Raw genomic sequence first — 16,497 nt, forward strand, 5'->3', positions numbered from 1 at the left:
TCTGCCCCGGGCGGGCGCGGGGCGCAGCGCTCCCGGTGCCGGTGCCGCCGCCGGTGCCGCCGCCGGTGCCGCTCGGTCGCCCCGCTCCCCCGGAAGGCCGGTGCCGGGGCGGGGCGGGCGGCAGGAAGGGGCAGGGCCGGGCCCGGCGCACAAAGCCCGGGGCCGGCGGGTCCGTGCGTGTCGCGGCGCGATGGGGCTGGCGGCGGCGCGGGGCTGGGCGCTGTCCCCGCTGTCCCCAGGCCCGGCGGAGCGCAGCCGGCCCTACGCTGTGCTGCAGCACCAGAACCTGGGTGAGAAGCGAGGGGCGCCGGGTACAGCCCCGCCACGACCCGGCCGGGGGCTCGGGGGTTGCTCAGGGAGGGTTTAATTGGGAGTGTTTAATGATTGTTCTTTCTCTTGCCGCCGCAGTGCTGCTGGGCAGCATCCTCAGCGCTCTCCTGCTCACCATCATCCTCATGGCCATCTGTGTCTACCGGCCCGTCCGGCGGCGGTAGCGGAACGGGACCCGCCGGGGCATCGAGAGGATGCTGCATCCCACCCAGTTCTCCCACCTGGCATCCGCCATCCCAGCACCGCTTCAGTCCTGCCGGTTCTCCCGTCTGGTACCCACCGTCCCGGCACTGCTCCGGACCCAGCAGCTTCTTCCCTCCGGTACCCACCGTGCCACCGCTGCTCCGGTCCCGCCCGGTTCTCCCCTCCGCTCCCGTCAGCTGCTGGGGATGCCCTGAGGATTCGAGCGTGGCTTTTCACCCATCTCTGCCCGTGCCGTATCACACGGCTCCATCGTGATGTGGCTCCGGGTGCTGGAAATCACCCTGTTCCTCTGCAAGCAGACTCCTGGAGCTCCTGGGGCGTGTCCGCAGCAAACCCGCCTGGCTCGGAGCAGGGGCTGAGCAACGCCTCCGAAATCCCAGCGTTTTGGCGAGGCTGATCCGACCCCGTGTGCTCCAGAGCATCCCCGGGACGCGCAGGCAGCCGGGGCCTCGGCTGGCACAAGAACAGAGCAAAACATTGTCCGAGGAGCAGCTCCACGTGCTCGGTCACAGCACGTCTGCTTTTTGCTTTCTGATTAATTCAGGTCCTTGTTTGAACGCTGAGTCCTGGGGGTTGGACGAGGCTTGGAGCAGCCTGGGGTAGTGGGGGCTGGCCCTGTCAGGGCAGGGGGTAGAACAGGATGAGCTTTAAGGTCCCGTTCAAAAATATTCCAAAGGTAAAAGCTCAGTGACCCAGCCAGCAGTAGGTGGAGGGTCTGGTCTATTCCTGCCTCTGAGCAGAAACACTAATGCATGACCTGATCCTGCTGTAGTTTTCCCAAGCCAGGCTTCTCATTCCCAACGTTATTTGCTTTAACTCCTGGCTAAAAAGCCCCAGATAACCTCCCATCAAACCAGCCCTGCTGAACCTTTGGGAACTGGGGTGCAAGCGAGGGATTCCAGCATGTGCTGGTCACTGTTCTCCTGGAAACAGGAGCCTCCAAAGCTCTGCAAGCCAGGCAGATGCTCTGGAAGAGCTTGAGCTCCAGCCAGACCCATTTTATGCAGTTTCAGTAACAAGTGTTTACACTGAATCCCACTTCCATACAAATGCTGCTATTTTGTTTTGCACTGCTAAAAGTAGTAACTGGATTTTTACTAATTACTTTGATATTTAACATAGGGGTGTTTTGTTTAGTAATTTATTTAGAGTTTTAAAATGTAACTTCCAGAACACTTATTCTTGACCTGTTCTCAAGTCCTCGTGCTGCATCTGAGGTGTTTTCTGTTCTGTTTCAAGGACTGAGTGCTGGCGTTGAACAGGGATTTTCTTTGTTTTGAGAAATGACAGAGTGAGCCTGGCCTTGAGCAGATGGAGTTGTTAATCCAAGAGTGAGGCAGCAAGGCAGCACTGTTCTTTCTATTGCTTTCTGCTCCTCCTTTTGCTCACTGATTCCCGTGTTCCTGATTTCCCTTGGTCCTTCGTCGCTGTGAAGCCTGGCCTGCAGCCTGTGCTGCTCGTGGGGGTGGATGGTGAAGCTCCCAGCCCCAGCTCTGCATTCCCAGGAGCAGAATTCCTGTTTGCTCTCATTCCTCACTCCCTGCTATGCCTCTTTGTACAAATAAAACGCTCAGTAAACAATCCAGGCTCTTATTTATTCATGGCTGTGCTGTTTGTTATTAACTGGGCTGGAAGGGGGTGAGGCTGTCCTGATTCCCACCTCTGGTCCCCTCATGGCTCCAACTTGTTTTCAGTGGGAAGCCAGGGAACAGGATGGCAGTGCTGGGACAATGTTTCCATGGATGTTTGTCAGCAAGGAGCCCTTTAACAGCACACTGGAAGCACATCCTACAACGGCTGTGCAGTTTCCAGCAGCTCAGCTATGAATCAAAACTCAGCTGAAGCAGTGTAAGAAGGGTTTCCAAATAAACAAAATCTTGAATTGCTGATGTAAAAAGCCTTGAAATGGGGTCAAAAGCACAAAAAAGCACACGGTCTTGCTTTCAGGAACTAACAGCATCAACTTAAAGAACTTTTCAAGCTGGTTATAGTTTTAGAAGAAGCTACAGGTGTTTGTACCTGGGCTTCTCTTTCCTAGATCAGCCTCAAGCTGCCTTAGATTGAGAGGCTGGACTGTTCACACAACAGTCTTGGCCTCAATATTAAACACACCCTGAACCCTCTGCTCCTCTCTTTCAAGAAGGTGCAGAGAGAAATTAATAGGGTTTCCTGCTTTTCACTGCCTTAACTTCCGTGTTGTACTGACTCCCCCTTCTCAAGACAGGGAGGCTCAAAACTTGGCTGAAAATGTCCAAAAAGTGGTTCTGGGGATTATGTGTCTGATTCACACTAAGCCAGAACTACCTTGGAGAATTTCAGAGATGATAATGTCACTTTAATGTAGAAAAAGACAGATCATTAGTAAAAAAAAGACTCCAAATAAAGTGAGAAAAAATACCTGTGTGTGCTGTAATGTGCAGTACCTTTGGTTTTTCTTCCAGCACACAGAGCATGTCCATCTTACACTCAAAGGGTTAATGTAGGCTTTAAGAGAAGCAGCACCTGGCTGAGGGAAGCAGGGCCTTCTACTTTTAGCTGGAATGATACAAATGTCAAAGAAAGACAAAAAAAAAAAACCAGCCTAAAAGCTAATCCAATTTATTTTACAGTCCCAGACTAAGAAGCAGGAGCGTAACAAAACTTTAACCAAAAGTGCTCAATGTTCTTTAGTTTAAATATAAAACCAGAACAAGTCAGCTTGAAAAATGCTATTTTTACCCCTCTTGTAACCTTTGAAAAGCTTAGCAGAAGACAGGCAATGCCAGGCAGGCAGGTTTGTAAAGGCAACAGCACTTTTTATTCCCACTGGAGGAATGCCCACGGCTCCATCTCCTACCACCCACTCTGTCAGGAGCTCAACACGAGGCCTCTTCCCTTCTCCCAGCTGTGACAGTCACAAGAATCCCCTTTGCAAAGAAAGAAATCCCAACCCAGCCCCCTGCCCCTGTGCAGGGCAGCTCCCATTCCAGCAGCACCCAGGAAGGTGTTTTCAGGGATGCAAGTTGTGCCAGGGAACAAAACCAGTGTGGAGAGGCCAGTCCTGGTGTATACACTGAAGAACTGTAATAATTTCCTATGTAGAACAATGGATTATTGGTTTAAAATAGGGTTCCAACTGCCCCCCTGGTTATAATCAAGTCCATTTTAGAGTGATTTTACATTGGTTAATTAATAGTTGGTCACCCAGAACTGCCCTGTTCAGCCTGAGGAACGGGAGCAGTGTCAGGAGCAAGCTCAGAGCAGCTGTACCAAAGGTTCCTCCAGCCCTGCCAGCCAGAGCAGAGGGATATTGCTCACGTTTAACAACTGTAAGGCTTTCCTGTGGCTGTTCATCGTGTACCTGTGGAGTGCACTTGAGAGTCACAGTGTGAGTACTGTAAACACTGAGAGGAGTGCAGATAAAAGAGCTACAAAGATCCTGTACGGCCAAAAACCTGAGGAAAGCTGGTTAAAACTGGTTACAAGACCAGTTGGATGAGTGTAGGCCTAGTGGTTTGGTTTTAAATCAATAAAAATATTCAGGTAAAAAAATAGATGTATTCACATGAAGGACAAGCGCTGGGGTTTTACAAAGCAACACACGTTTCCCTTGCAGAATTAAACTTCTCTTCCAATAAGGACACATGAAAATCTCCCCTGAATTCTTTTCCTGGCTGCATTTAGCACCCACACTCAGCCACGCACACCAAGAGATCCCAAAAGAAGCACCTGTATCTATCCCTTGATTTCTTGCTGCCCTCTGAGCAGGGGAATGAGCTGGTTTGGAATCACTGCAGAAACTGCTGCTGTACTGGACAGATGGTCCCATTTCAGCATCAAAAATGTTACTGGCTACTTGTTTTGTCCTTTTTTCAGAAAGCACTGGTTTAATCTGGAGCTTGGATGAGCTGTTCAAGTATAAATTATCCCTCTTAAGCCAAAAGTCTCATTAACTAGAGGAGAGATAACCATATCTAAACAAAACTAACAGAAAACATCTGTCAGCATGAAGAACTACTGTGTGTGATGAGGCAGGGAGATGCTCTCCCATAAAACAGCTGGAAAAACAGGCAATGGCTTTGAATTATTGAGAAATAATGAAGCAGATGAGTATTTCTTTGGTAAGTAATGAAGTTTCCCTCCTGAACTCTCCATAAATCAGGCTTTCAAGCTTTACTGCAATCCTACATCCTGATGCAAAGCAAAATTTCCATCTGCTCGTCAATAAATAAGTTTAGGAAAAAAAACCATTTCCTTCAAAGCTAAGACTGCATGGTTGGGGAGCCAAATGTGGAGTCCTGTGATCTACAACTCCCCCAAACAAAAATAAATCAGGTTTTTGCAGCTGATGCCAACTTAGAAGGCAGTAAAATGTTTCCTTAAGCAATCCAGGAGTGGTCTTCAGACTGACAGCTCTGACAATCTCCAGTTTTACACAGATTTGGTCATCCCTGCTTCAGGAGGTCACTTAGGAGCTATTTTTCCACGAGAGAGAGCTGTAAAACTTGCTGAAGCTCTGCATCTTCCTTTTCCCGACGCTGCTTCTCCTGCTCCTCCTGCTCCCTCACTGACAATTCCATGGCAAGCTGCAAGTCCTTCTCAAAGCTGGAGGCTTCACTGGAGCTGCTGCTGTGGGAGTTCCCTGATCTTGACAGAAAGCTCTCCTGCAGTGCCCTGATGGAAAAGAACAACTCTGAGAAGTAAAAGAGACAGAGCCTGTCTCATATTCCTTGCAATGATCCTCCCTGGCAACTGGTTTAGACTCACAAACCTGAAAATCTCTCCCAGAGGGGAGAAAACAGTTTGAGGATATGAGAGCAGCTGTTCCAACACTTGTAAAATTCCCAAAGACAAACAGGGATTCCGTTGAATCTTTCATAGATGCCAACAGTGATATTTTCAATGGGCCTCTAAAAGCATCCTCACCTGGTTTAAAGGATTTTTCATAGGCAGAAGAACCCAGAAGATTCAGTTCTTGGTTTCTTTGCACTTAACTGCAGAAAGACTCCACAGACACCAGAGCCCATTTTTAAGGGTCCATTAAATCTATGTTTTTAAGGATTACATAAGGATTTTGAAAAGAAAGAAGAGCTGCCTTGAAGTGTGCAGCTTTTAATAACCCTCAATGTAGAGGGCTCAAATTCAGAGTTTTAGGAGCAGAAGAGAAGGACTGGGTTTGTATGTTGGGTAAAGAATCTGCTGTGTGCACAGACCAGCCCCACAGCTGGAAAGAACTACAAAACACAAACCAGGGAGGCCCAGTTTGGAGTTCTTGTTTCTTGGAGAAGTTGGAAGAAGTACAAGAAGAAACCTTGAGTTTTGTGCATTTGCTACTGATACACACCAAAAAAAAATTTGTCAAATTGCTTAATGCTACTGCTGGGGCTATTTTTGCTCTGTCACCGCATGGTCTGATGTGAAAAAAGGTTACTTACTTCTGATACTGCATGTTGAAGTCTGAGGAATATGCAACTGCTCCATTGGAAAGCACCTCCAATTCCTAGAGACGGCCAAAGAGACAATTCCACAGCAGTTATCAGATCTGCAGAGGAACTTGCTGAAAGTAACCCTTAAACCACCTTTATTTCTTCTTTGAAATACATTATTTTTATCCTCTAAAGTCTTGAAAAGCTGAGCCTACACTGGTTTCCTTGCCCAAGCTGCCACTGTACAGACCCCAGCACTTACTTTATTTGCACCAGATTCCAACAAGCTCTGCTGGATGGCAAACTGCATGATCTCATTATCCTCATCCTGCACGTGGATGTTCCTGCCATCATCCTGGATGAGGTAGGATTTGGGGATCTCAAACACCGACTGGTCAACCTCAAAATTAGCACCTACAGAAGCCAAACAAATTAAAAACTCACTGCGCCCTGTTTGTAACGAGTTGCGACTGAAAAGATTCTGATGAATGTTTTTGCAGTAACGCCTTGCAGCTCCCCCTGTTCCATTCCCTGCAGTCCAGCTTCTCCCTCCTCTGTGCATTCCAGGGGCAGGGATGTAAAAAGGTGGGATCCCTTACCTGCATCACTCTGTGCACCTCCAGGAGAGGTTCTCTCAGCTGTCCTGCAGCTGTTGACATTTTCAAAAGTAATTCGGGCATTCAGCACGTGAAACAAGGGAATTTCTGTAAGAACACAAGATTTCTGTCAAAATGAGAACGCCTATTTGCTTCCACAACAGCTTCCTATAATGACAAAGCACAGAGGAACTCAACTCGCCAAGAAAGTGGCTTTAGTTGTTCTCAATCACTCTCTAAATCTCTTATTTTAAAATAAGATTTGCCAAATTTAAGGCACTGAAGCTAAGAGGAATGGGGGTGACAACAGCTCATTGTCACAGAAATGACATTGTGTTTAAAATGATATTTCTGGATTGACTCCAGATGTACAAAACAATGTTTTAGGTGGCAGTGAGACAACTAAAAGGCCAATTCTGGTTTTTTGTAAATAACATAATGCAAAACCAAAGGGAAAAAAATGGACAAGATATTACGATAAAAATTACTAAATATTACCGATTTTGACAGGAAATCCTGGTGGAAATTCCAGAGTGATGAAATCCCTAAGTCTGGCAAAATGAGCACTGGTTCTGGCCATCAGGTCAATGATTGGAGTGACTTGTTCCATAAGAGACAAGGGGAACTCTTCACTCATCCACAAGGTTGCTTTAAATCTTAAAGACAAAGTAGGATAAAAACATCCTAAATTCACAGTTCAGGAACAGATGCAAAGCAAAACAGGCAGCTGGGCAGGGACAGGAGGTTACTAACAAGTTACAGCACCAGCCCAAATGTTTGCTTTGACTCAGTAGAATTAAAAATAGATTATAGCTGAATACTTCAAGATCTCTTTTCTAATTAATTGTGAAAACTGGCAGAAAAACAACACTGGATATTTGTAAAAATGGTTTCCAGGGATTAGATAACTGGGAAGAGACGAACTAGAAATAGTTAAAATGGTATTTCTCACTTCTGTGTTCTAACAGTGACTTCTTTTGGTCTTCCTATGTCTCTGCCTTTCAAATCAAATTCTGGGTCAAAGTATTCCTCCAGAGTAATAGCAGTGGGATTGTTGGTTGCAGCATATTCTGTAGTCCTGGATGTACTCTAGAAGGAAAGAGAGGAAAATGAACAGTGGTTCCTACAAGAAACTTTTAATTTACCCTTTGTGAAGTAACTCCTTCCCTATTTCACACATAGTGACACACAGCCATAAACAGCAGCTGTTATTAGGCTGAGGTTTTACTCTGTTTTACTGAGGTTTAAAATCTCCACATTTTTAGAGACAGGAAAAAAATCTTAGACACTTTAAAGCTGGAAACCAACTAGAAATACACACAGGAGCCACAGCATTTCCAGGCTCCAAACCCTTTAGTAAAGTCAAAACTTGGATGGAGAATTTGAACCCAAAATCTCTAAATCCCTGTAAATGTGCAATGCCATCCTGACAGAGAGCAGCAAATCCTTTATCCACTGTTCTTTCACAGCTTAAAGCAAGGGAGCTTCTAAAGCCAGGTGGAATCATGGAATGGTCTGGGTTGGAAGGGATCTCAAAGTTCACCTATTTCCAGCCAAACTGAAACATCCTCAGGGCAAATGAAAACCTCATAATCAAAACAAACTAAGGAAACCAGAGGTGACTCCACGCACCAGGAATTCCTACTGGCACAGTGACCTGTGCTGACACCAGACACTCACCTGAGCACCACATTCATGCTCCACTGTCCCCAGGAATGATTCCAGAGGGCTCCTATCAGCTTCAGGTAACAGGAGGGAAAACAAAAACAGCCAATTAGCATTAATTAGCAGTAAAACTGGCACTCAGGCCAGGCTTCCCACCCAAAGGGAAGCTGTTCAGATCTCCTGTGAGCTTTACCAGGCAAGCCCAGGACCTACAGCTGACGGTATAAAACAGGTACAACACACAGAACAGAGCACAGATTTTCAGTGGTTTCTATAATTAGCAGACACCTTTATGAGTCCCAGTGCCTCAGTGGCCCCAGGGTAGGAGAATTTCCATATAAAGTTACTGGCTGGTCACCCTTTACTCTTAATTCAAACACCAGAAGAAATTAGTAGACCAAAACAAAAAATCCAAGCAAACAAAGCCTCTGTGAATATTGTATCCATGGCCAAAATGAAGTAAGGGCAGGAATACATTCCAGAGCAGGAAAGTGCAGCCTTTTAAAACTGTCAGCAAACTTTCAACAGGTTTGAAGGGTTTCTCCTTCCTCTAAATACAGCTGGGATAAAACCAGGTTCATTGGTAGGTTAAGAGTGAAAGAATGAGCTGCCTCAGACATAGAACGCGTCAAAGAAAATCAGGGCAAAGTCAGCAAGAAGGGAATTTCCTTGTTTGTCTGCCCAGTTCTTCAGACACAAAGGAGGTGTTTGTAATTATTCCAAATTTTCCTATGGGGAAGATACCTTTATATCTCCTCTTCTCCTCTTCTGTTAAATGCTCTGTTCTGATCCTTGTGACCACGTTCACGTTGTTTGCCGTGTAGACCTTACGAAAAATACAGGGACAAAAACCAAGCAGCATCACAGGTTAAAAAAGAGTTCACCAGTAAAATATCATGTACACAAAACTAGCTGAACCAACCTCAACACCAGACAGGCATTTCCAAGAGATTTTAAGAAGGAATGGAAAAGGAAAGTCAGGGAACACTATTTCTAATCAGAGATTAGTTATAAAACCTCAGAAATTATATTTAGTGACAGTTTGGGAACACTAATGAACCCTCTTTCCAGCTGAACAGCTCTGCAGTCTTATCAGGAAAAACCTTCAGATAAATGCAAAAGCTTCTCAGCACTTACTCTTCTGGTGAATGAAAGTACAAAATGTAATTTATTGCACCAATTCCCAAACCTGGAGTACACACAGAATCGGGGAAATTAAATCTTGTGATTCTGAACCTAAATTCTTCCCACAGTAAGGTTGCAAAACCACCTTGAAAAATATTTCACTGAGGTGAAACAGAGGTCAAAACCAGTGTCGGGTGGAACCATTCTAAGCAGGTGTGGCTCAGGGGCAGGGCAGAGCCCAGTTCATGAATTCCTGATGCCACTCAAGGCTGCTGGTCCCTTGCAGTGCTGTTATTACCAGCAGGTTCCTCAGCTTTCACCCACTGAAACAATGGCAGCGTTCAAGTGTGAGTTAAGTGGCAGCCTTTGCAAGGGAAGGACTGCAGGCAGCTCTGCTGACTCTTCTGTCCCTCTTCTCCCCTATTTGATCCCCCTGGTGACATTCCTGTACACAAGCTCCATCCCTCCCACAAGCCTGGACGTTCCTCACTCCAGCCCAATTCTGCTGGCAACACAATGAATGTCCCAATAGGAATTTTAAGACCTGAAATAGTCAGGAAATACAGAAAAAGCACAGCCAGACTTCAATTTACTGCAAAATCTGCAAGAAGAATAGAACAGGCTTTACCTTGGCTTCATAACCATTGACACCTTCTGATTTTTCTGTCCTCCATACCCAGAATCCAGATGTGGTTCTGACAAAAAGGGAACACCACAAGTGTTTGCACAGCTGCATTTCATACAACCCCCAGCTGGTTCTTCTAAATCTCATTTTAAACAACATTTGACAGGTTATTAATCCCAGATACCTGCATAATAGGCGTAGTCATGAAGAAAGACAAATATGTGTCTGTTAAAAGACACACTGTGCACGTTTACTTAAAGTATTCATGTGAGAGTTGACTTATTTGTTACCTAATCCAAGTTCTTGTCCATCTGTTCCAGCACATGGATTTGAGTGAAATGCAAATTTGCAGTGAGCAATTGACTCAATCCTGGAGGTTTTTTCCAACCTTAATGATTCTATCCCACTCATATGACAAACTGGAAGCTTTCTGCCACTGATTTCTTTCATCTGGGAACTTTTTGCCAAGCAATAGTGGCAATTTGACCAACTCAAATTTCTTCCTCTAGCGATTTATGAAGCTTAAATTCATTTCAGACCTAGCCCTGAAAGTTTTGATTATCAAAGCTTTGGCGAGTTTGCCATTAAAGCTTTTTTCAGACGTAACATCAAAATGTTTATTTGCTAAGAGAAACTCTGAGCCTTACCTTTCAAAAGCGATGTTTTTGGTATCAAGGCACGTGCTGATGATTGGGGATGTAAGGCGCCTCTCCACGTCTTTCCTCTTGGGCGTCATCGATCCCAAAGTCAAACGCTTCATGTGCTGGGAGATCTCAAACCTCTCCGTGGTGACAAACTTGTCATCGTGGTTGATCTCGATGAGCTCTGCCCAGCCACCCGTGTCTGGTGGAAGAAAAAGAACATTTCAAGTTAAAAAACTCAGCAAGTGCTCCAGGGTGAAAAGCTGGGGGTATATGGTGTATCAAACACGGATGTTTCTGCACTCAGCTGGGATCAAACTTGGAGATGGAACAAAAATTATTTTTTATATGTAGGGCAGCAAAAAAGGAGGGAAACAGGAAAATACTGACATTTTACCCCATCACCAAATTTTTATCTCAGATTTATTCAAAGCAAAGAAGTTAAGCCATCATAAAACAGTATCTCTATGAGACACAAACATAAGCATAAAACCTCCATAAAACACAAGTGTCACTATCATATTTTCTGAAAAATCCTCTTTGCCCAGGATTCCTCTCCTAGGAAGCTGAGAAGCCTCAGAGGAAAATGAAAATAATAATCTGACTTGGTTCTCCTGTGTTTTGCTGCTTTGGAATGTGGGTAGAGATTGTTTATCCAACAAGTGAATTGTTTTAACTTAATGACCAATCACAGCCAGGCTGTGTCGGGACTCTGGAAGAGAGATTCACAGGTTTGTCATTAGTATCTTGTTAAGCTTTTTGTAAGTATCCTTTCTCTATTCTTTAGTATAGTTTTAATATAGCACTCTTTTAATATAATATAGTACTATAAAATAATAAATTCATTTTCTAAGAGCATGGAGTTAGATTTATTCCTTCCTCCTCCGACAGGGACCAGAAAAATACCACACACAAGAGGCCTTTTTGGTGTAAAATCAGGATTTCTCACTGTGCTCACACAGTATTTGGGGGTCAGTGGTGCAGACAGGTGTGGTTGTGGTATTTTGTGAAAATCCTTTTGCTAGGATTTTCTTTTCTTGAGAAGAGCCTCAGCTTCAAGTGTAAATAATTTGTTATCTGCTACTGTGGAATGCAGCAGGTGCTTCCTCGATTGGTCGATGCGGAATGTTTTTACTTAGTGACCAATCAAGAAAGCAGCAGCTCTCGGACCCTCTGGGAGTCACAGAACTTTGTTATTCATTCTTTTCTATTCCTGTCTTGCTTTTTAATGAATCTTTCTCTCTGTTCTTTATAGTATAGTAATAATGTGGTCTTTTTAATATAATATATATCATAATATAATAAACCAGCCTTCTGAAATGGAGTCAAGATCTCTCCTTCCCTTCACCAAGTCCTGACTGCCCAGCAGACCCACAGCAGTAGACAGGTGAACTCTTTACCTTCTCCCTTGAAGATGACAGTCCTCCTGCCCCTCTCCCAGCTCATGTTCTCAAAGCCCAGCAAGGTGATGTCCACGCGCAGCTTGGCCCGGCTCTTCCAGATGCGGCACACGTCGCTCGGGCACACCCTGGAAACCAGGGGCACTGGGAGAGACGGGAGAAATGGAAAGGGAAAATGTGCAACAGGCGCAGCACAGAGGAAATGAGCTCAGGCACAGGGATGGCTCACTCCTGGGAATGGCATTCCAGAGGAGGTGAGACACCGATCCTCTTCAGCTTTAAGAACAACCAGCTTAGGGCAAAAGTGGCTTAATTTAAAGATGAATATGAAAAGGAAGAAGATATTTGTGTGAAATGGCATAAACCTCGTGCCTGGTAGTCTAATAGTTTGATATTTGAAATATTTAGTGAGCTGTGAGGATTAGTGTTCATTCCTTTCAGGGAAAAGCAGGTACTTCCCAAACAACCAGTGCATCCATGGATAACACATGACCAGATGGCCAGGGACAGGTAAAAAACCCCAAGAAAAGTCTTCAGCAACAGCTAAATTCTCCACTACCAAAAACAACCACACAGGAAACAATGACTAATTGTGCAACAAAAGCACGAGAGGTCATTTTGAGATGGAGGAGAGGAGGATTCCAGGGTTATTTCCCTGCCTGTGCTGTGGGACATTTGTAACTCATTTTTACAGCTTGGAATTGGTAACAAGGAGCAAGATTCTTACCCCAGCTAGTGAACTCCCATTTCATTTCCACGTAAAAGTCAGGAGTCTGCAGAAAGAAAACATCTGATGAATACCTCATGAAATAGTTTGTCATTCCTTGCAGCATTTCCTGTGAACATTTTAGATAAAGGGAAAAAAAAAAAAAGGAGAGCAGAACTGGAGAAATTATTAGCAAATGCTAAAACTGAAATTGAAAGTAGCAACAACAGGCACTGCCCTGTCTCTGCTGGTTTCTGGGGAGCTGTTCTTCCTTGTTTTACTGGAGGGGCAGTAATGCCTTCAAAATTCAGCCTCCAATGTTAGAGTACATAACAAAGGATTTAAATCAAGTCAAGGAATAGCCTCCATATCCCTCAGCACTATGGAATATGCAGGTGGGAACAAAACACAACAGCCCAGCTGACTGCAATAGTTCACTCAACTGAGCTACTCAAATGAGAATTCAAGCAGTGATTTCAGTCTGGAGTGAGAGTCTACTCTTCAATAAATCATTACCTCGTTAATTTTCTGCAGTAACTCAGGAACTCCTCCGAGGGTCATGGAGGTCTGCTGGTAGTCCCGATGCTGCAGGATCAGCTGGACCATCTCTGGATCCCCCGTGCTGACAGCCTCGTGCAAAACTGAAAGAAACCCAGCCACAGCCTCGTGTCGCTTTGCTGACCAAAATTCCCCAGGAAAACACAGAACGTGTGCTACTGAAGGAATTACAGCCCAGGTGGCTGCCCAGGCTGTCCTCACCCGTCCATCCCTGCGCGTTCTCCTTGGTCACATCTGCCTTGTGCTGCAGGAGGACCTTGGCAGACTCGATGTAACCCAAGGAAACAGCCAGGTGCAGCAAGGTCCGGCCCCGTGGATCCCGCTGGTCAACATCCTGCCAGTGTCCAAGAGAGAAGGAACAGAGCTCATCAGAGCCTGCACAAACAGAGGGTTAATCCAGGAGTCAACATTCCCTGCCGTTCCCACGGATCCGCTCCCAAACTCTCCTGCGCCGCCCTTCTGCGGGGCTGGCTCGCTTCCCCACGGGAATAAAAGGAGAAGCAGAACGGGGCCTAAGAAATGACACACAATCTGTAGCACAGGAGTTCTTGTTGGTGCTTTTCATTTCTTTTTCTGTCATTATATCCCCTCCGGCTCCCCCCAGAAGGCTCAGGAGGAGATGGGAGCTCTCATCCCCACGGACAGCCGAGAGCCCGAGACCCCACAGAGGGCTGGAACTGTACAACAAAATGGGGGAAAAGGGGGAAAAAAGGCAACGGGGCGTACAACACAGCTTTTGGACAGCACTTTTGGAAAGGACAGAAGCAGATGGTGTTTCACAAAGCACACACAGCACAATGAGGAGTGAGGGCATTCTCTACGAGTCACTAAAATCAAAAATAAACTACGCAGGCACAAATATCCAAAACATGCAAGCACAACATACTCATACCTTACACATTTTTCACTATTAGCTTAGAGATTTGAAACAGAAGAGCATCTATAACTAAAGGAAAAGGGGAAAGTCAATAGCAGAATGAGAAAGGAAGGTTATTATGCACGTTAACAGCGTTATCTGACAGCTTTGAGTCGGAACATCTCACAGAGAGTGGGAAAGCTTCGCTTTAAAGCATCTTCACTTCCGGGGTGGAACATTAATTCATTTGCTTCCCCACCTCCTGCAGCTCCAACACTGCAGCACCAAAGAGCTCCAAGGGTCCCTCCCCACTGTGTTTGGTGCTGTTCCCTGGTCCCCACACGCCCGACCCCGTCTGCCACTCCAGCTGCAGCTGGGAGGTGCCTTTGATCCCTTCCCGCGTCCCTCCGGCAGCAGGAAGCTCATCCCAAAGAAGCAGGGGGGAAATACATCTTTGGAATACTTAAAAAAAAAAATATATATATATGTTTAAGAGCAGGTAAAGGAAGTAAGAGAGACAGTCCATCTTCACACACTCCTGGTTCCCACAGGGAATGGAAGGAGGAAGCAGCATTCCACAGGTGGGAGCTGCTGAGTGATCCCTCTTCAACCACAAACTCTCACAGGTGTCAGAAGTAAACACACAGCAGCAAGGTCCCAGTGAGGTTAAAGATTTTTGTTAATGCAGAAGGTGACATAAATTAAGATAAAAAGTGACTGCATTCCAAAGATTCTCCCAAACCAGGGCAGGAACATGCTCTGAGCAGGAATTAGTAAGTCAGGTGCACCGTTAGAGCTGCAGGTGACAGTCCGGAGGTGGCACAGCTGGTCCTGGGCTCACGTACTTGTGGTGTCAGGTATAATTAATTCATCAGCTCTGCTTATTAACTGTACCTCACTCCAGCCCCTGTCAGAGCTTCTCCACAGCAGCTCAGCCAGAAGGATTTTTGCTGCTCGAGCTCTGCTGCAGCTTTCAGGCCATTTCCTTACGTCACCATGTCCCAGAGAGGGGACAGCTTTGTGTTTTCTACTCTCCAGCACAGAACAATGATCCATTTTTTCTTTTTTTTTTTACCAGAGATGCTGAAAACATTCCAACCAATACAAAAACTCTGCCCCCAATCTTGGGCAGCAACAAACCTATGAGAACTGATGGTGCTCAGCAAAGTGGGGGCTGGTTTGATGTCCACCTTTGCTGCACGCTGACTTCCCATTAAGATAACCACTATTTATTGCTTTAATAAATAAATTAATGTCCATCACAGCTGCTCTCCTTGAGCCACTCCTAATTCCCCCAAAGCTGCAACTGCACTTTGCTCACAGCAAAGCCTTACCCGTGGGAAGCCAACATTTAGTATCTGCCATAAAAGTATATTCCTACACCTTCTGACATCACTCCCACACCACAAATAAACAGGTAACCAAGAGCAGGCATCCCTCCAGCCCAGCGAACGCTCCTGGCAGTACCACCAGGGTGCTTCTCCCCGGCACAGCGGCGAGCGAGGCCCAGCAGCCCCCGCAGGGCCCGGGCCCCCGTTACCTGGTCCTGCAGCTCCTCGTCCAGCCGCCTGTAGTCGTTATTCCACACCAGGACGTGCAGGGGGAAGGCGCTGCTGGCCCCGCCAGGGGAGCTCATCCCGGCACACACCTGGGCAGGGGCAGCCAGGGCCCCTCACGCTTCCCTCTCTGGATGCTGGAGACCCCAAGTTACTCGAGCCCTGACCCCTTCAGCTTCTGGCCTCTGCTGGCACCCGCCTGGCCCAGGTGTGTGTGTGTGAGCCCGGACCGCAACCCCTGCGAACCGTTCGCCCCTCTCCAAGGGGAGCCCCATGCAAAACCCCACCGCGGGGGTCTCCCCTGCTCCCGGTGCCCCTGGCAGCCCCCCGCTCCCGAGGGTCTCCTCCCTGAGCCCCCTCAGCGCCGCTCCCGGGGCTCTCCCCGCTCTCGCCCCCTCAGCGCCGCTCCCGGGGCTCTCCCCGCTCTCGCCCCCTCAGCCGTCCCGTCCCTCTTCCCTGTCCCTCCGGGGACGGCTGGCACGAACCACAGCGTGGCCGGAGCAGGGGGGATTCCTCGCTGTCTCCCGCACTCCACCGCCACCGCCAACCGCACGGAAAGCGGAAGGCGCTCCCCCTCCCCCTCTGCGGGCGGACAGATGGAACGTCCCGCCCGCAGCGGTCCCATTGCCTTCCGCGCGGGGGGAGCGCTCAGCGCCGGCTGCTCTCACCCCGCCTTCGCCCGGCCTTGGTTTCGCTCGCCCGCCCGCCATGGCGGGTGAGGGCAGGGCTTGCCGCACAGCGGCCTCTTCCACCAGGCTTCCGAAGCCCCGTCTCTCCTGTCACCGCGCTGAGAGGGCGCAGCGGGCGGGCGGGCGCGGCCCCGGGCGGGA

At 47.2% G+C, this 16,497-nt stretch overlaps 1 protein-coding gene and 1 long non-coding RNA gene across 4 annotated transcripts; one reads left to right on the forward strand and one right to left on the reverse strand.

The window, feature by feature from the left end:
- Positions 1-129: 129 nt before the first annotated feature.
- Positions 130-2,115, forward strand: LOC119707339. Its single transcript, XR_005258750.1, has 2 exons — positions 130-290; positions 409-2,115. It is a non-coding gene; the product is annotated as an uncharacterized LOC119707339 (long non-coding RNA).
- Positions 2,116-3,116: 1,001 nt separating this feature from the next.
- Positions 3,117-16,449, reverse strand: ANKRD13A (ankyrin repeat domain 13A). 3 transcript variants are annotated; one of them, XM_038152118.1, is made up of 16 exons: positions 16,153-16,291; positions 15,652-15,804; positions 13,457-13,589; positions 13,214-13,338; positions 12,719-12,764; positions 11,992-12,135; positions 10,598-10,793; positions 9,954-10,020; positions 8,945-9,026; positions 8,216-8,274; positions 7,488-7,624; positions 7,034-7,191; positions 6,539-6,643; positions 6,202-6,353; positions 5,949-6,013; positions 3,117-5,187 (listed from the first exon to the last, which is right to left on the reverse strand). In XM_038152118.1, the coding sequence occupies exons 2-16, from the start codon at positions 15,745-15,747 to the stop codon at positions 4,989-4,991; spliced, it is 1,764 nt and encodes a 587-aa protein (XP_038008046.1). In that variant the 5' UTR covers positions 15,748-15,804; positions 16,153-16,291; the 3' UTR covers positions 3,117-4,988. The 3 variants fall into 3 exon arrangements, with proteins under 3 accessions (XP_038008046.1, XP_038008047.1, XP_038008045.1); XM_038152119.1 differs by lacking the exon at positions 16,153-16,291 and adding an exon at positions 14,148-14,201 and having other exon boundaries at positions 15,652-16,072; XM_038152117.1 differs by lacking the exon at positions 15,652-15,804 and having other exon boundaries at positions 16,153-16,449.
- Between the last annotated feature and the right edge of the window lie 48 nt (positions 16,450-16,497).

Source organism: Motacilla alba, chromosome 15, assembly GCF_015832195.1.
Source record: "Motacilla alba alba isolate MOTALB_02 chromosome 15, Motacilla_alba_V1.0_pri, whole genome shotgun sequence".
NCBI classification, from domain to species: Eukaryota; Metazoa; Chordata; class Aves; order Passeriformes; family Motacillidae; genus Motacilla; species Motacilla alba.